This window comes from Ammospiza caudacuta, chromosome 5, assembly GCF_027887145.1.
Source record: "Ammospiza caudacuta isolate bAmmCau1 chromosome 5, bAmmCau1.pri, whole genome shotgun sequence".
NCBI lineage: Eukaryota > Metazoa > Chordata > Aves > Passeriformes > Passerellidae > Ammospiza > Ammospiza caudacuta.
The window spans coordinates 40822584-40839905 of record NC_080597.1 but is presented as its reverse complement, the minus strand read 5'-3'; the positions used below and the strand labels follow the sequence as shown (position 1 = coordinate 40839905).

The following is a 17322-nucleotide window of genomic DNA, read 5'->3' as shown; positions in this document are numbered from 1 at the left end:
ATATGAATGAGTTTGCTTACTCACTTGGAGAATCAGATCATGGCAGTTGCTGTTTTTAAAGTACGAGTTAAAGTGTGGGAATTCTGATAGTGTAATTAACTGCTAAACATACTTGTTGTTTTTCATTATTCAAATTTTAATAGTTTTCCTGCATATAGTTATTCAGTTGTTTGTTTTCTGTGTTTTGTTACATTTAGACAAGGTCACTTATCCATGGTTGTACAGCTGATGAAGTATGGGGCAGATCCGTCGCTAATTGATGGAGAAGGATGTAGCTGTATTCATTTGGCTGCCCAGTTTGGACATACTTCGATTGTTGCTTACCTGATAGCAAAGGGACAGGTAAATTTTAAGTAATACCATATTTAAATAGATTCTACTAAATTTTAGAGTAGGAACACAGTTTAAACTTATACCTGTCATTAAGGAGATGCAAAATACTTGCCTGAATAAAGAATAATTCCATGTCCTTTTTTGTAGACTACAGTGTTGATATGCCACCTATTAACTAATTTCCTGCAACAGTCATCTGAGTACTTTGGCTTTAATTCACACCTGCCTAATGTAGTGTATGGAAATTCTCATTCTTTATTTCTAATGAATTTATTCTTTAAATGTAGCTATGACAATGGTAGCAAGTGTTGTAGAATTCTTCAGCGAGAATGAAACAACCCCAAACCTTCTTGCTAGCCCCTTATATTACTGCTAGATCTGTAAAGTGTGTATATAATGTGTATTCATTACTGTTCCTGTTATGTCTCATCTGTCATTCTGTTCTGTCTGCTCAAAATCTTGATTGTGTTTTTGCCATGCACCCTGCACTGTAATTTGTAGATTTACACACCCATAGGCATGTGCCTGAAGCACAGATTGGATTTACTGTGTAAACCATATAGGAAAGTCAAAGCCCTCCTCTTGTGTGGCAGTCCTACTAATGCTGTTCACACTTCTCTATTCTGCTTATTCTTTCAAATACCAAGTGAGTCATGTAGAATATGAAATCAGTGAGTTTGGTCTGTGTAAAACAAATACTGAATTTGCTGCAGAAAATTACACCTGTACATGTGAAAAACCCCAAGCTACTGCTCCAGGCAGTATTCAGTTTGTATCTGTTTGGTAGAACAGTACTTAGAGTATGATAAAGAGTAAGCTAGGCAGAAGAAGAGTTTGATCCTATTCTGTATAACTGCTGTTTTGTAAGAAATAATTACTGGAGGGGAGAGTGTTTTAAGAGGAGCAAGTTTGTAATTTCTTCTCGAATTACGTATAATTGCATGTGGGTTTTATGTTATTAGAAAAATCTTGCTGTATTTTACAAGTGTGAATTTGTTTAGAGCATAGCATTAATAAAGCACTAGTAGCCTTTAAAGTATTCTACTGTGGTTATGAAGTCTCCCTGTGTTTGTCTTCATGTCTGTATACAGATTTGTCCTGTTTATTTGAACATAAAATGCTTCAATTGAGAAGAAGCTGTATGTCTTTACATGAGTACATACATAAAGACAAAAAAAGTGCCTTAAAATTTAAAACTGTTAGTTTGAAAATAGCTCTTCTTATAAATAGTTTTTAAAACAATGATTTTTATTGAATCTCTCAAATATTTTCAAGTATGATTTTGGTATTCTTTCCATGATATAAATTTAAATTAATTTAACAGTAATTTTTCACAGTGCTTCAAAAAGTTCCACTTGAAAAATTATGTATTGATTTGTATCTAAAATCTAGTAATATCAATAGCATTATAATAACAATCCCTAAAATTATTGTTCTCTAGCTACATTACACACAACTACAGAACCTTTAGTTTATCTAGAAGCCATGGGAGATACGTGATTCTATTTTTAAATTTTCCTTCAATTAGTACTGAGGTCACTAATTTTTTCTCTTTATTTCTTTCCCCACCTTCCTGGTGGTGCTGAGATTCAGATTTGGAAACTTGAACTGCTTTTGCTTTTGTGGGCTTACCCTTTATACTGCTACTTATTTTCCTTTTGTCTTTACAGAGACCAGGTTCCCTTATATCCAAAGAATAGGCTAGCCCTTGTTCTGAACCTAATTCTAGCAGCTGTGTGGCAAGTGACAGCTAAATAAATGTCAAAATGAAGGTCAGTGTAGGCTGTTGTGGTGTGTTAGTTCAGATCCTCATGCCTTTGTGGATGAATGTGGCCAAAGAAAAGCCAACTTTCATAATGGAATAGAGGACTGACAGGTGGATTGAGAAATTGTTCCTAATTGCTGCCTTATCAATTTTTGAGACAGATCTGGAACCCAACTTCAGTGTTGCTGTTTCACTTTCTTCTGGGCTGTAGCAGCCAATGGTAAAATTTGCAATCTGAGGCTTGAGTGAAGGGGAAGAACTCTTGGTCAGATGCACTCTGGCTTTGATTGGAAGTGAACCCATTTTCATGCCAGCAAGTACTACTCAGCCAAGAGGCAGCAGTGGCTGATAGAGTTGCATTTTCTTTAGTCATGCCTCTTACTGAATTGTGAAAGACTGATACCTAGCTGTATTGGAATTTGAACATGTTGTTTGTGTCACTAGGTTGCCTGGGCCAAAATCAAGCGTGGTACAGGTACATGATATAAATATAATGAGAAATCAAGTAACAGAATCTGTAGCACAGTTCAAGTTTAGGTAAGACCTTTATGTAAAAAAAATGTGAGAAAGAAAAACTGAAAAAGCGGTTGAAGGCACTTAATGTGCAGTGTACAATTTGACTGCTTGATCTTCTGCTTAGAGGCATATCAGGAGCTTACATACACAAACATTGACCTGCAATAAGTTAGGATACAGATGTGGTATATGAATGGTTAAATAATGTGTTCTCATCCTGTGCATGTGTGAGGTGACTTAATCACAGATAATGAATGACTGTAAGGTTGCTTGTAGGGTAAAATTATGTAAAAAATATTCTACTTCTAAAATCACAGTTTATTTCATACTCATAGTTCAACTATCACTTCCATAGTTTAACTAGCACTTACTCATCAAGTACATTCTTATACTTTCAGAGTTACACTTTTGTATGTTAACTAATGTCTCGAGCTATTTAGGGTCACCTGAGCTGTGGCTTAGAAGTACGTTGAGAGATGCCAGTGTGGTACCAGCAGCTGTGGTTACTTTGGTGCTGTGATCCATGAGCAGTGCTCCTAAGCATTGTCATCTCAGTTGCCACTGAGGCTCCTTCTCTCCACCAAGCTCAGGCCAGCATTAAGACACTGAACCAAGTATTTTATTTCCTAGACCAACTCAAAGCACATTAGTTAGAGAATTATAAGCCCAGTTGTGTTCTTCCTTATGATTCAAGCCTAACTGTGTTTGATGGACTAGGGTATTCAGAACAGAGCTTTTGTTTGAAGGAATGGAGTAGGTTTAGTTCTGTGTGTTGTCTTCTTTGTTGGTCTGTGCTCTGTTCTATGGGACTCTTAAAAATCTCTGGTTTAGTGGGAATCTTACAAAATCTCTGCTTCTAGTCTGTAACTAGCACATATTTTCTAAGTTAAGAAATATTGTCAGACTTACATCAGCCTTACTGATAAATCTTCTTTACTATATGCTTTTAAAGCCTTTTTTCCTTTCCCTGGGCAACAGTTCATGTGAAAGAGATCTTTTCCTTATGGAGAATAGGATTCTGAGCAAGGATGTGATGGGTCTTTTCTATGAAGGTCTGTGTTTTGTGAAAGAAGCAGTAATGGTTCTAAAGAGGATCAGACTCCTGGTTCCTTTCTGTGTGATTTAAAGTAATTCTAAGTGGGATCTCTTGATGCTTTCTGTGCATATTTAATCACAATACTGGTTTGACCATTGCTTGTTAAATCTCCTGGTAAGCCTAATGCTGCTCTGATCTCTTTAGAATCCTTCCTTGTCAACTCTTGCTTTCAGAAAGTCGTATTAACCTTTTCATGCAGAAAACTCTTTCTCCCCAGTATTTCTGCCTCACTAAAAGCTTTTTGTGCAATGTTGTATTAGTGTCCTAGGATTAAGTCTGGTTATCTTTGCATGTGAAAAGTTTCTTCTCCTTCAGAACCAGAGTTGTACTTTAGAAACGTGAGGAAATTTTGCTCGTTGTGGTCCACAGAATTCACACTTGAACCACGTGCAAAGGGCAGCAGTATGTGCAATTTTTGATCATTACATCACTTATTGTTTGAATCTTTGGTTCTTGCAGTGCTTGCACCATGTCCTAACAGCGCAGGCACACCCCTCCATGAGCCCTGATCTGTCACTGAGAGTTAAACAAGAAAGTAATGTTAAAGTGCCTGCTGGATGCTGCAGAATGGAAAAACAGTCTCTTAATATGAACCAGCTGCTGAAGATTTAATTCTTTGCCTCAGCCCTCTCCTTGTCAAAAAGCAGGAGCAGAGCTTCCTTTTTAAAATGTCTCCCTCAATCTGTGCTTATAGTAGTGATCTGGAGAAATAACAAGGAATTTTTGATGAGAGATTTGTTGGAGCACATGTCTGCTATCTACAGCTACATCATCTTTGTTACATCTGTACAGCAGTGCGCAAGTGAATCTTAGCATTGCCTCTTATTAAAGTTCCTTTGAACAGGGATCTGCTTTAGCCAACGTAGTAGCTTAATATGAGTAGTAGCTGTAGCCTGCCTAGGTAACTTACAGGTAGGGAATGCTCTGGAGCTGATGGGTTTGGGTTCTTTTAGCTGACTGTCATCTAGTGTGCAAAGTGTAGTTTGGATTTGTCAGGTGGAATCATTGAAGGAATTGTACTACTTACATCTAGACACATTCCTACTGTCACAAAGAGATGCTTTTCTGTACAAAATCTAAAGATGAAGGAGTGCTTGTTCCTGTTGCAGTAATTTGTACAATCCTCCAAGTATCTTGTTCGCACAGTGTGAGCTGTGAATCCCAGTGTGAGTTGTGCTTCTCAAGGATGAATGAACTTGAGATTGGGCTGTGTTTCTAACTTCCTTCATTATTTCAACCACAGGGGGTTAATGGCAATGCCAGCAGATGCATAGTCCTGGTAGGCTCAAAAGGATCTAACCTATACAAGTACTGTGGGCAGAGTTGGATCCTGATCTCAAACCAAGTAACTCCTCAACAAACAGTAGGAGCAAGTAAATCAAGTAACTGTTCTTCTCCTCCATCAACTGTGGTTTTTAAATAACCTTTTTTTTAAACTAAGCAACAGAGTAACAACTCTGAAATACAAAGTAATCTGCAGGCTAGAGATGTTTTAAAAGCAATTATTTGGAGGCCCGAAATTGGATTTTCTGGAAAACAGCTGCCTGGGTCAGGCTAGCGGCAGTGTGAGTAGGGAAACCAGGGTGCTAGGCATTTTGTAGACTCTGGAGCAGGGGAGGTTCTGGGGGTGACAGAAAGCAATATCAGTCACTTTCTGGGTTTTTATCAGAAATTTCTCTAGCAGAAGACTTCATTGAAATGCTTTCCAATCTATTTTTCCTAGTAAGAACTGAGAGAAGTGGTATAGGAAATGTTGTCATAGCTCAGTTGCCTCTTCATGTCCTGTGTTACCTTAGCTTGCAGTGATTTTGTTAGTGCTGGTGTGGGAAATCTGCCCAAATGTGCTTGAGAGTCTAATCTGCCTCCAAATATTTAGGAATTGCCAATTTCTCTAGGCAGGAGGGGAAAGAGATTATAGATCAGTTTTATTTCTGAGGAGGTTGTTTGGCATTAATTAACTGGATATCCAGATACATAAATATCATTGGAACTCAGTGAACTATGGGAAATTGCTTTGCAAGTGGAAAAATAGGTGCAACTAGCATTTAGTAGGATGTAGAATTCAGACAGTGGTATTTATAGTAATTTATCAAGTATCTTTTCAAATATTGGTACATTATTTCAATTTTTTTCTGCTTTTTAATGCAGTAATACACCACCTGTATATATCTTTAATATTGAAGAGTAATAGTAAATTAGAAATTACTGATCTTACACAGTATGACTGTTTGATAGTTTTCAAAATAGATTGGAACAGTTATTTTTTGGCAGTGGTGGCATCAATGTTTGTTTTCATTTTTTAAATACTGTTTGAGTGCTAAAAGCTTGCCAGTTTTTCTTCCAATTCAGATGATTAGTCTTAGAACACTGCTTCTCATTGAAAACATTGCATCTCCTGGATCTTAAGTATGCTTACTTACCTCACCAACTGTTTTTCTTTTCTTTCTTTTTAGGATGTAGATATGATGGATCAAAATGGAATGACACCTTTAATGTGGGCAGCTTACAGAACACATAGGTAATACATGCAGTTTTGACTTTATCTTAGTGTTAATCAAGTGGCATATAGTAGTGACTGGTTTAGGGAGTTTTTTGGAAGTTTTTTTCCTTTCCACAGTTGCCATTTTATCTTTCTTCATTTATGGTTATTGTGAATTCATCCCGCTTGGTAGCTCAGCCCTACACAGCCAGTTCTTCACTCCTGCCAAGTGGGATGAGAAGGAGAATCAGGAGGGTAAAAATGAGAAAATTCATGTGTTGCAGTAAAGACAGTTTAATAGATAAAGCAAAATAAGGAATTCATTTGTTACTTCCCTTCAGTAGGCAGAGGTTTAGCCATTTCCAGGTCACCAGAGCTCTGTCACCTGTAACAGTTACTTGGCAAGGCAGATGCTGTAACTCTGAAATGTCTTCTGCTTCCTACTTCTCTTCCCCGGCTTTTAATGCTGAGCACACTGCCGTGCAATACTGGATGTCTCTTTGGTCAGTTGTCCCTGCTGTGTCCTCATCCAGCATTTGTGCACCCCCAGCCTGCTCACTGGTGGGGCAGCATGAGGAACAGCAAGGGCCTTGATCCTGTGTCAGCACTGCTCAGCAACAGCTAAAACATCCCTGTGTCATCAATACTGCTTTGGTCACAAATCCAAAACACAGCACAGTAGGAGCTACTGTGGAGAAGATTAACTTGATTTTAGCCAAACCCAGTACAATGACTTTTTCAGGAGAGAGGGTACTATGAAGAAGTGCTCACTAATCCTTCCTGTGGTGATGACTGGAAAAAATGGATTAAAAATAACTCTTCTCCAAAGACCAAATGTTTGAATTAGATTCCCGTTTGGAAGGCCCTATCTCTATCTATTATTGGGAGGAACACAAACTAGCTCTTAGCAATACTTGCTATTGCCAGCATTCACACCCTATTTTAGTTTCATCTTCTGGACTGTGAAGTGGAAACATAACATGTTTTGAATTTCATTGTTTAAGTATATAATCGTGTGCATATTTTTACAGATCTGTTAGTAGTGTTAGATTGTGGTAAACACAAAACTAGAGCTGTAGAACAAATGTTTCTTGATATCCCAGAATGAGCTATGTTAGGGAGATCCTTTAAAGTCAACAGAATAGTGGTTGGTTTTGGTGGGAAGAGATTTTGAGTCATTCATAATTGGCAGCAAAAAATGTCACTTTGCTATTATAGTGTGCCTGATCAATGATCTTCATAGAAATTGAATGCATCAACAATAAGTTGTCATGTATTTGAGTTCATCTGTAGCTCTAACAAGAATTTTCTTTTCTAGTGTGGATCCAACACGATTACTACTTACATTTAACGTCTCGGTTAATCTGGGAGACAAGTACCACAAAAACACAGCATTGCACTGGGCTGTGCTAGCAGGAAATACTACAGTCATTAGTCTGCTGTTAGAAGCTGGAGCTAATGTTGATGCTCAAAATATTAAGGTAAACATTTGGTCTGGTTTAATTGTAAGTGGTTTGAGGCAGAAATAACAGAGACTATGATAAATCCCAAGAATAGGTGGGTATTGTTGGTATTGTTGGGATTATTGTGGGTATAGTGGGATCATGAAGATGGAGCAAAAGCAATGCCACTAATTTGTCATTTGGCAATTTTTTTCTTAAGAGTGATACATAACCACTAGATTTGCACTGTAAAAGATGCTCAAGGAAATTATTTAACAATGATTATGTGTAAATATAGGGGAATGGGATGTGCAATTAGACTGCATGTATGAAGACTGGTGTATTTGGATGCAAAATTGGAAACCTGACCAAATATCTTCTAGTGGGATTTTGAGCTGACTGTTGGAGTGAGATGTGAGGCATCTCAGTCCTGTCCAGGGAGCTGACAAATGCTCTAGTCGGTCTCCCAGTGCCAGTAAGCAAATTGGAAGCCTGAAAATGCCAGTAGGAGTCAAATAAGCAAATAGGCTCTTTTTATGCATGTGAACTTAGCTTGCCTGATTACCAGAATTTCTTAACTATGAATCTAGATTCTGTACTAGCAGAGCCATCTCCAGCATATGTTAGACCAGCAAAACAGCTCTTAGAATTTCTGCCACAGATTTGGAGCTTCTACAGCTTGGAAGGTGTGCCTTTGGAATGTGGTTTTGTCCATTACTTCCTGATACTCTGTATATCAAATTAGATGCATATTGCTACCCAAGCTGTTTCATCTGTGATGTCAGAGAAGAAATCACTTTTAGAAAAAGAATTTTCTACTTAGTTTCTCTTCAAATATTTGTATTTTCCACTCAGAGTGTTATGCTTGAAAACACAGCTGTAACTTAATTTAATTTATTTGTCCTTTCGCCATTTTTCCTACTGATGGCTGGGGCCTATTTTGCTTGGCCACAAGTGATAGAAATATATATATATTCAAAAAAAAGTACACATCAATTATCTTGGAGAGCATGGAATAGCCTTTCTAAGGGAGCAGCCAAATTTTGCTGGCAGCTTTTTAGGTACTACATCCACTTCAGAATATCAGAAATGCTCATTATCATGAATGAAAACTCATTACAAGGAATCACTTGTATACATGTTTAAAACAAATAATCTAGCCTCTTGCATGGACTGAGGTGAAGCTACATTAATTATTCCTGGTCTGTAAGGTCAGTTGTGTGAATGATTCTAGTCTCACTTCTGGTGTTGAAAAGCTATTTTCCTATGCCACCTATGGTAAAAAATTAAGGTATTTTTGTGGGAAAAAAAATCAGTATGTCATACCTTACTTGTCTTGGCAGACTGATTAGTGTGACAAGAGTTCTAAAGTTGTCACTGTACCTACATTTCTGGACTTCTATAAAATCTGTAATAAAAATTTCTGTGTTTGGCTATATGAAAAAGTATATGCTAGCCTGAAGTAGTTCATGGTCTTGCCTTCTTTATTGACAGACAGCAGCAGTCAGTAGAAAAATAGGTTTTTGAACCTGCTGGATCATGATACTTTTCTAGTCATGCCAGAAGATATGTGTCTGGTTTCACTGACCACTGCCTATCTTCTGCAGTGAAATCTAGGTTTCTTGCATGCCTTCCCAGGTTTTTGGGATCTTCAGAGGATCAAAATCATTTGAGCAATGGCAGTTTTGCCATCCAGCCAGTGGCTATAATGGATGCTGACTTAGGTGGTAGTAAATATATAGGAAATATAAACATTTGGTTGATTCTTAAAGGCCAATAGAAACTCAGTTTGGTGCCCCTCCTTTGACTGTTCAGCAAAAGTGTTCTTTGAGCCAAAAACTAATTAAGTGTTTGGCTCATGTTGCCTCAGAAATAAAAGGAATTGTGAAAGGCTTCTTTCTGATGCAGTCAGTTCTAGATTCCTGCAGCACTCTTTAGTGAATTGCTTTTCTCAGATAGCCCATGGAATTGACCAAGAATGGTGATGAGACAGCTGATATTACAGAAATGCATTGGCTGAAAGCTGTTCATCTTCTTCAAATGATGATATGACTGAAATATTAGATGTGAGCTTTGACCTTACTGTTATCAGCTCTAGTCAGTCTGTGCTAGAAAGGCACATGCTGCTGACTGCCTAGGCTTGGAACAAATTGGGACCAGTCATCTCTGCAAGGTGTTCTTTACTTTGCACAACAGTTTGTGAAGTATTTGAACAACAGCACTCCTATCCTAGAGCAAAACTTGATACAAGCAGTGACTTAGTCCTGTTTTGTTATTTACTCTCTTTTTATTATGCTGTACAACAAATTAATATTTTCTGTTTGGTAGTAATATACGTATTTCGTTTTTGAGAACTAGATTAATGTTAGAGTCGGAAGCTGTATTTCAGTAACCAAAATAGAGTGGATTTTTTGTTTGGTTGATTTTTTTCTTAAGGAAATTTTCTTGCCAGACCATTAGATAGGTTGGGCAGATGAGAATAGGATTTCCCAGGGAGCCAGGTTATCACTGGGGACTTGGGGAAAACTTGTAAATTTTATTTAAGTATGAGCAGAAACTCCTTTTATTTAGTAGAAAGATATAGAGACCTACAAGAGCTCTTATGGTCTAAGAAAGATTTCCTTTTTTTTTAAATCTATAAGTGAATCATTTATTGAACTTTAAATGTAGTTTCTTGATTATGCAGTGTATCTTAGGCTTGTCCATGGAAGTATGCATGTACAGTTCCCTATCGTAATGACTCTTCAGATTATTTTTTCTATGTAAATACTTTAAATATGTATTACTGAAGCCTTATTGCTTGCTGACAATTTTAAGTATGTTACTAGATTAAGTTCCCCGATACTTTTTTTTTTTTTAATTTTTAAGGAAGTCAGCCATCAACTACTCCTATAAAGACAAGAGAATATCAAAACGGCCAGATGATGAGAGGCATAGTCAAAGACTTCTTTAAAGCTCCCTCAATTTTTTTATCTAGGCAGTTCCTAGGTGTCTCATGGCCCTCTAGTGGAAGGGATGCTCAGCTGGACCCCAAGACAACTTCAGGATTTACTTGGGAGATCAACTCCCAGAGGGGATTGCTTGTCCACAGGTAATTTTTATAGTCTGGATATATAAGATGATACTAAAACAACAGCATCTCTGGAGTTTCCTAGATATTAGCAATTCAAGGTGCTATTAAACCTGTGATAAAACAGGCACCAATAGTTTGATTTCAGGCATTTCTGTTGAGACTGGAGTTCATTTAATCTGTTTTTTTAAACATCTGGCTAAATAACTTTGAAGCCAAGTCAGAAGGTTATTCTTTTTTAACTGATTTTTCTAGTTAAACTTCTCACACAAAAGGTGTGAAAGGTGTTAAGTAGCAAAAAGCTTCACCTCATAATTTATATTCTATGCTATTTACTCTCTTAAAGATTTGAAGCAAGATTTCAAAGGCAGAGATGACATTCAAGTACTCAGTTCCCGTTGTCTTTCTATGGGACATAGGTAGCTAACTGCAGTTTTTAATCTTTGAAATCACTTCTGTCTATAGTAATTATTGCCCTTTCTGGGTAGTTTCAGTTTCTAGTACCTGTCTCACTTTTTTTTTAGGAGGGGGCCGAGCGATGGAGGATTCAGCCATTTTTCAAGCCTCCATGAATGATTTGTTTAGGAGGGGAGTTAACTCCAGTAGAAGAGAGGAAGAGTCAAATGCAAAACTGAAGCTGGAGGTACCTGCAATTGGTTGTCTCTTGCCTCCTCTATAATTTTAGACCAAGTCAATAACTTTTTCATTTATCTCTCTTCCTAAGTGTTTAAAAAATCAAGTCAGTTTAGTAGGCACCTTTGGTCCCTGTATCTTTCACTCTGTGTTTCTCTTTTGCTGCATCTGTTAGTCCTTTCTGAAATTACAGAAATAAAAACATGAGCCATTGCTGGCTTAGCACCCAAAATACATGAAACACAAGCTCAAAGTAAAAGCTCAGAATTTTGAAATAAGTTGGATGTGAACACTCAGTTTATTCTTTCACGTTTTCTTCTTAGGACTTTCATAACTGAAATAAACTTAAGAACATTAGGCTGGTGGAAAAAAAATATCCCAGAAGCATTCCATAATACTAGTAACTTCAGTCTGCCAAAAGGCAGAAGTCAGGCTTTAGACTTGGGAGAATTTCCATGATCCAGTGGGTCACAAGTTCTTATTCTTTGCTTGATTTCTGCTGCCTGTCAATAGCTGAGGGGGAAGCACAGTCCTTGCTTTACAGACTAGTAGACTGTGTGTAGAATAGTGGAACATAGATTTGTTCTATGCCAAAGGCAACAATTATTACTGTCAGGACATACATCTCATCAGAATCATACATTCAATATGCTACTTGTGCACACTTGTATAGTTATGAGAGAGTGAAAAACCAAAAGGAGTGAATGATGGTTGGTGTCAAGTAAGCTGCAGAGCAAAAAGTATGCCAGAATGTAGCTAAACGGCTTTGAAATGTGTTAGTTTTAACAGCCAATCTTCTGTTTCAAAAGTGCTGCAAATGCATTTTGTTTTAAATTGGATGTTTCCCACATTTTTACTTCTGACAGGGCGAATCACCACTTGATCTTGCAAAACAAAGGAAGAACGTTTGGATGATCAATCATCTACAAGAAGCAAGGCAGGCAAAGGGCTATGATAGTCCATCCTTTCTGAGAAAACTAAAAGCAGATAAGGTAAGTAGTAGCATAACACTTGTGTAAATCAATCTTATGGCTGCTCTTGGTTTGGGGACCTGTGTATTTGTTTAAAAGAAGTTCAGGACTGTGGTTTCCCCACATTTCAGCTTTAAAGAATGTCTTCTTATTATGACTAAAGTCATAATAAGGGAAAAGGGGAAAAGTGCTTTATTTAGGGCAGGAGGAAATAAAACCCTAAGCTTCTATACACTTACTTTTAGTTTTTGTGGTAGCTAAAAGAAAGTGTTAGGAAAGTATTATGTGGTCATGTTAGCCAAGACATTCCAAAACTGATTCTCAGGTAGCTGAGGAAAGAAGCATTTTGGGTATCCTGAACTCTGATCTCCTTTCTAGTTATGTATTGTTTATTGTTATTGTGTTGAATGAAAGAAGCAGTCAGTCTCAGCAGTATAAACTAATACATGAATCACTAATGTGGAGGCCTTTTGCTTCTCAGAGCATTGTTTAATACTGCAGATAGGAAGAGGCCATAAATGAGGGTGTAAGGGTTAACATACTGCTGTAGCAAGAAGAACTCTCTTCCTACATATTGTTTGATAATTTAAAGGGAGTTAATGTTTTCTTCTTAGTATCCATCCACATTTAGGCTGAGTGTTGGACTGGATATTAAGTGTTGCTACCACTGATATAATTTTTTAAAATAAAGATACATTGCATCAAGGTCCTGAAAGTACTGCTACAGTCTGGGCGTTAACCCTGTGGTACTGTAACACTGCTGTGATTATTGACCTGAAGTGGTTTGTATATTTCATTGTCACTGTACTTTAATTATTTGGAAAGAGTTCAGTGGTTTCATCAGGAGTCGTATCCACACAGTGTAAGACAAAAAAGGTCATATCTTTATTAATAGATGCTTCAGTATGGCTTAAAAACTGCAGTTACACGAGTAATAAAAATTTACTGACATTGTCATGTGCTGTGTGGCAGTTCATACACCCACGGATTTGTTAAAAAGAGCTAACGTTGCTTGATTCTGGATTAGTAGCAAAGTCTCTAGAAGACAGTTCTAAAAGTTATCAATTTGTAATATGACTTTAGGAAGGTTTATTTTCTTTGCAAATTCATTGGAGATGTGTAAAGACAAGAAATGAGGAAAATTTGTGAAGATTTATCCCCCTAAATTTTTTTGAAAATTTAAGTTTTTATGACTGTCGTGTTTATTATACAATCTGTTCCTGAAAACAGAGTTACTCACTGGTGTTTGTTTCTATATAGGAATTCCGTCAGAAGGTGATGCTGGGAACTCCTTTCCTAGTTATTTGGCTGGTTGGGTTTATAGCAGACCTAGACATTGATTCTTGGCTCATTAAAGGGCTGATGTATGGTGGCGTTTGGGCTATGGTACAGTTTCTTTCAAAGTAAGTGTTTTACTGGGACGCTGTCTATTTAGTGTGCATGTAAGAAGTATTTTGCTGACATCTTTATTGGATGGATAACCTTAAATTTCCATTTGTTGGAATTGGTCTTTATTTCTGCAAAAGATCTTGTGCAACTATAGCTCCTGTAATGCTCTATTGTCTTGTGAGACCTGGAATTAGCTTGGGTGAATACTGCTGAGCTAACAGAAGCTAACAGCAGAACAGAAATTCAGTCATTATCCAGAGGAGGGTGCTGATTGTCTGTCTACAAAGTTATCAGCATGAATGTAGCAGAAAGCAAGCAATGGAAAAGTTACTATAAAGTAATAAAGACAATATGCAAGTGTACTATTAAAACTGTTTTCTCTCAATAATTTAAATGCACAAAAGCATCTAAAGATATTTATAGAGAGAAATTAAGTTAGAATCAGATTTTGAAGCTTTTGTTGTTGTGGAAATAAGTGACTAAAGAAAGAGGCTGCTTTCTTAGAGTGTTTTTTGTACATCTTGTTACCTGATCATAAATACTTTTAGTTCTATTTATGATTACTTCAAATGTCTGTAAATGTACCTACAAATACACACACACACATGTGTAGTCATCCTCCAGTGGATTTTCAAGAGCTGTAGACTGCCTCATCTCTACTTTGCTTTTCATTATCATGTGCTGCCAACATAGGAGTACTTGTTGTATCCCCATACTTAGCAGCTTTCTGCTTTTCTGGGGTTGGATGTCATGTTTGTTTAGAACCATTTGCTTCTCATTTCTTTCTGTATCAAGAGGAAAATATATCTGCTCCTTAAACCAAATTCAGAAGATTTTAGTGAACTTAGTAGACTGGGAGGGAAGTGGAAGGTTATCCAGCATTTGCAGGATCTTGGAGATGATCTGTCTGGTCTTTTTGTCACCTCTGAGGCTTTGCAATTTGCTGGCCTCCTCCCACAAAAAAAACATATTTCTCATTTGTCAAATTCTCAGGTGTGTCTCCTACAGAAAGGAAGGACAAGATTTCCCAAGATCTGTGTTTTGTCAAGTTTTATATTTTTGGCCTAACTGACATGAGTTCAAGATTAACATTTTTATTTTCTCTTATCTGTTGTTTAATATTTAGTATAAATAATTTTTTAAATGTTTTACACAAAGCCCAGGTTTGAATTAAATTTGTGCTGTTATTGTAATAGTGTTTTCTTCCCCTGTAGAATTTTAGGTAATCTGCTTAGCTGTATTTTCCTCCCTGCTTTCACACACACAAAAATGCACAGAATTCACTGAAAGAAAGAGTAGTGCAGAGTAACTACTGTGTGGCCAAATCTATATTCACCTATTATTCATCGAATTAGCTCATGTTGCTTACAGGATTTTCTCCTAAGACCTAGGGAACTTCCACTAGAGAAAAGAGAGGTACTGTAAGGGAGTAAAAAAGTGAAATGGAAACTACTCCCTGCACACATTTGTCTGTGGCAGCCCTGAGGGAATCACCAGCACAAAAAGCAAAATGGATCAATAGCAGGATGTTTAGGCAGATAATGCAGAAATTTTATTTCAGGGAGGTTAGTTGTTCAGAGTGTTGTTTTCCATACGTTTTGTAGCAATTTCTTCTTGAATATGGAGTAGCCTAGTTATTCACCTAGTTTATCTCACTGTGTGCAACTTTATTCAGACAAGTCTTTAAAATGCAAAAGTGTAAGAAAGTGAAAGTCATTCCGATGGCCTAATTTTTTAAATTAATCTAGCAGCATTTTATCTTAGAATTTGGTAAATATAGTGATATATGGGAAATTAATTAGTCTGGATTTTTTTTCAACTTTATATTGGCAACTGCAGCAGAAGCAAAATATTGAATTATCTGAAATATTTCAAGTATGTAGGCTGATAACACCAAAGTCTCTTAAGCTTGTTTTCTTAAGGACATGATTTTAATGTACAGTTTTCATTGTATGAGTTTTCAAAATGTCTTTACACTGGAATCTCAAAACTTACTGCAGTTTGCAACGCTGTCCATGTTGCTGAAAATCTCACAGGTTCCTGACTGCTTGCACAGTGTGGTTTTAGCATCAGTATTTACTCATTCTGCCTGTCTTGGCAGGTTGAAAAAAGGAATTTCTCATGAACCTTGAACAGAAAAGTGAGGAAAATGTATGTATGGCATATTGTGCAAAATCCCATATAATACATATTTTAATAGGAAGTGTTTCCCTGAAGCAGTAGTTCAGGATTTACATTTTATGAATCAAAACTTACCATGTGACATTGTTCTTTCATTACAGGTCATTCTTTGATCACTCCATGCACAGTGCATTGCCTCTTGGAATATATTTGGCAACAAAATTCTGGATGTATGTGACGTGGTTCTTCTGGTTTTGGAATGATATCCTTTTTAGTGTACAGTAGTATTTTTTTCATGTTCATAGTATGAGGAATTACACAGCTATATCCTATATATAACACTAAGTAAACTAATAATAATTATAAAAAGGGAAGCACCACTAAACGTCGCTTTCTATATTAATGTTAATTAATTTATTGCTTTAGAAATGTGCATGCTCTTGCTGTTCTTTGGTAAGTAAAAGATTTTCCTCAAAACTTGCTTACAGTACTCGGCAGAATTTCCTTTACCAATTTTCTATGTGGAGGAAATGTTAGCAACTTTGTAAAATATTCTCTGGCTGTGAGGGGACACAATGTAATTGACTGCATTTTTTAGACACTATTCTGAAAACAGTAGGCTGATTCATGTTCTGTATCAATTCTAGTGGAATTGGTTTCACAGTTACAGCTTCTGAAAGATTTTGGAAATTCCATTTTGTGCAAACTTTAGATGCATTTGATAACTATATTTATAGTTATGTTGAAAATATGTTTATTAACAATACCAGATTATAGAGATTCAGCATACTGCCGTATTTTTGTGGTTTTGATTGTCTGTCTAGATATGAATTTCCCTTACTCATGGAGGTAGAAATTGAGTCAGAGTTCAGTGGGGAATGTTAGTTTTCTATGGCAATTAAATAGATTCAAACTTTTAAACAACTTTCTTGGGTTCTGTAATTTCAGTTGCCAAGAAAACAAAGTAGAGATTTGATGTTTAATATAGTTCTTAAAGTTGTAATTGCAGGATTTTTATCCTGAAGCTCATATTTCATTCATATATCTATCAACTTGCTTAGATTTTTATTTCTGTAATTCATTCTGATTAAATAGCTTGAAGTTCATCACATTTTTTTTTGCAGAGAATAATCTTAATTGTTCACTAGAACTGTAGGCGATTACCCTAATAAAACCTGACTTCAGAATGTCAATAAAATACTGTCCTACTTCTGTCCCAAGCTGGTGTCTCACAACCACCAACAGTATAGAGAAGTTGTGGTCTAAGACCTTCAGTTACTAATTACTTTCATTAGAGCTGATACAATTCTCTGACAGTCAGTTTTAGAGACCAAGTGCTTGAGGCCATCTTTCTTTAATTGGTGATTTTTAATTGGAAGTCTTTGTAATAAGATTCCAAATTCATTCTTCTTCTGGAAAGTAGCCCTGTAACTTTATTGCAAAAAAGAAATTGCATGCCTCCTCTATTTTTATAACATGAGGCATAGCATTGTGGTTGGATAAAGAA

The 17322-nt window shown here is 36.6% G+C and overlaps 1 protein-coding gene across 1 annotated transcript in view; it reads left to right on the top strand.

Annotated features, from left to right (window-relative positions):
- ZDHHC17 (zinc finger DHHC-type palmitoyltransferase 17) overlaps positions 1–17322 on the top strand; it is a 64347-nt gene that overhangs the window by 28507 nt on the left and 18518 nt on the right. The window contains exons 5-10 of the mRNA XM_058804648.1: positions 198–342; positions 6164–6228; positions 7508–7670; positions 12201–12326; positions 13566–13708; positions 15977–16079. Coding sequence (XP_058660631.1) covers positions 198–342; positions 6164–6228; positions 7508–7670; positions 12201–12326; positions 13566–13708; positions 15977–16079 — 745 coding nt within the window. The remainder of the gene's footprint in view (positions 1–197; positions 343–6163; positions 6229–7507; positions 7671–12200; positions 12327–13565; positions 13709–15976; positions 16080–17322) is intronic.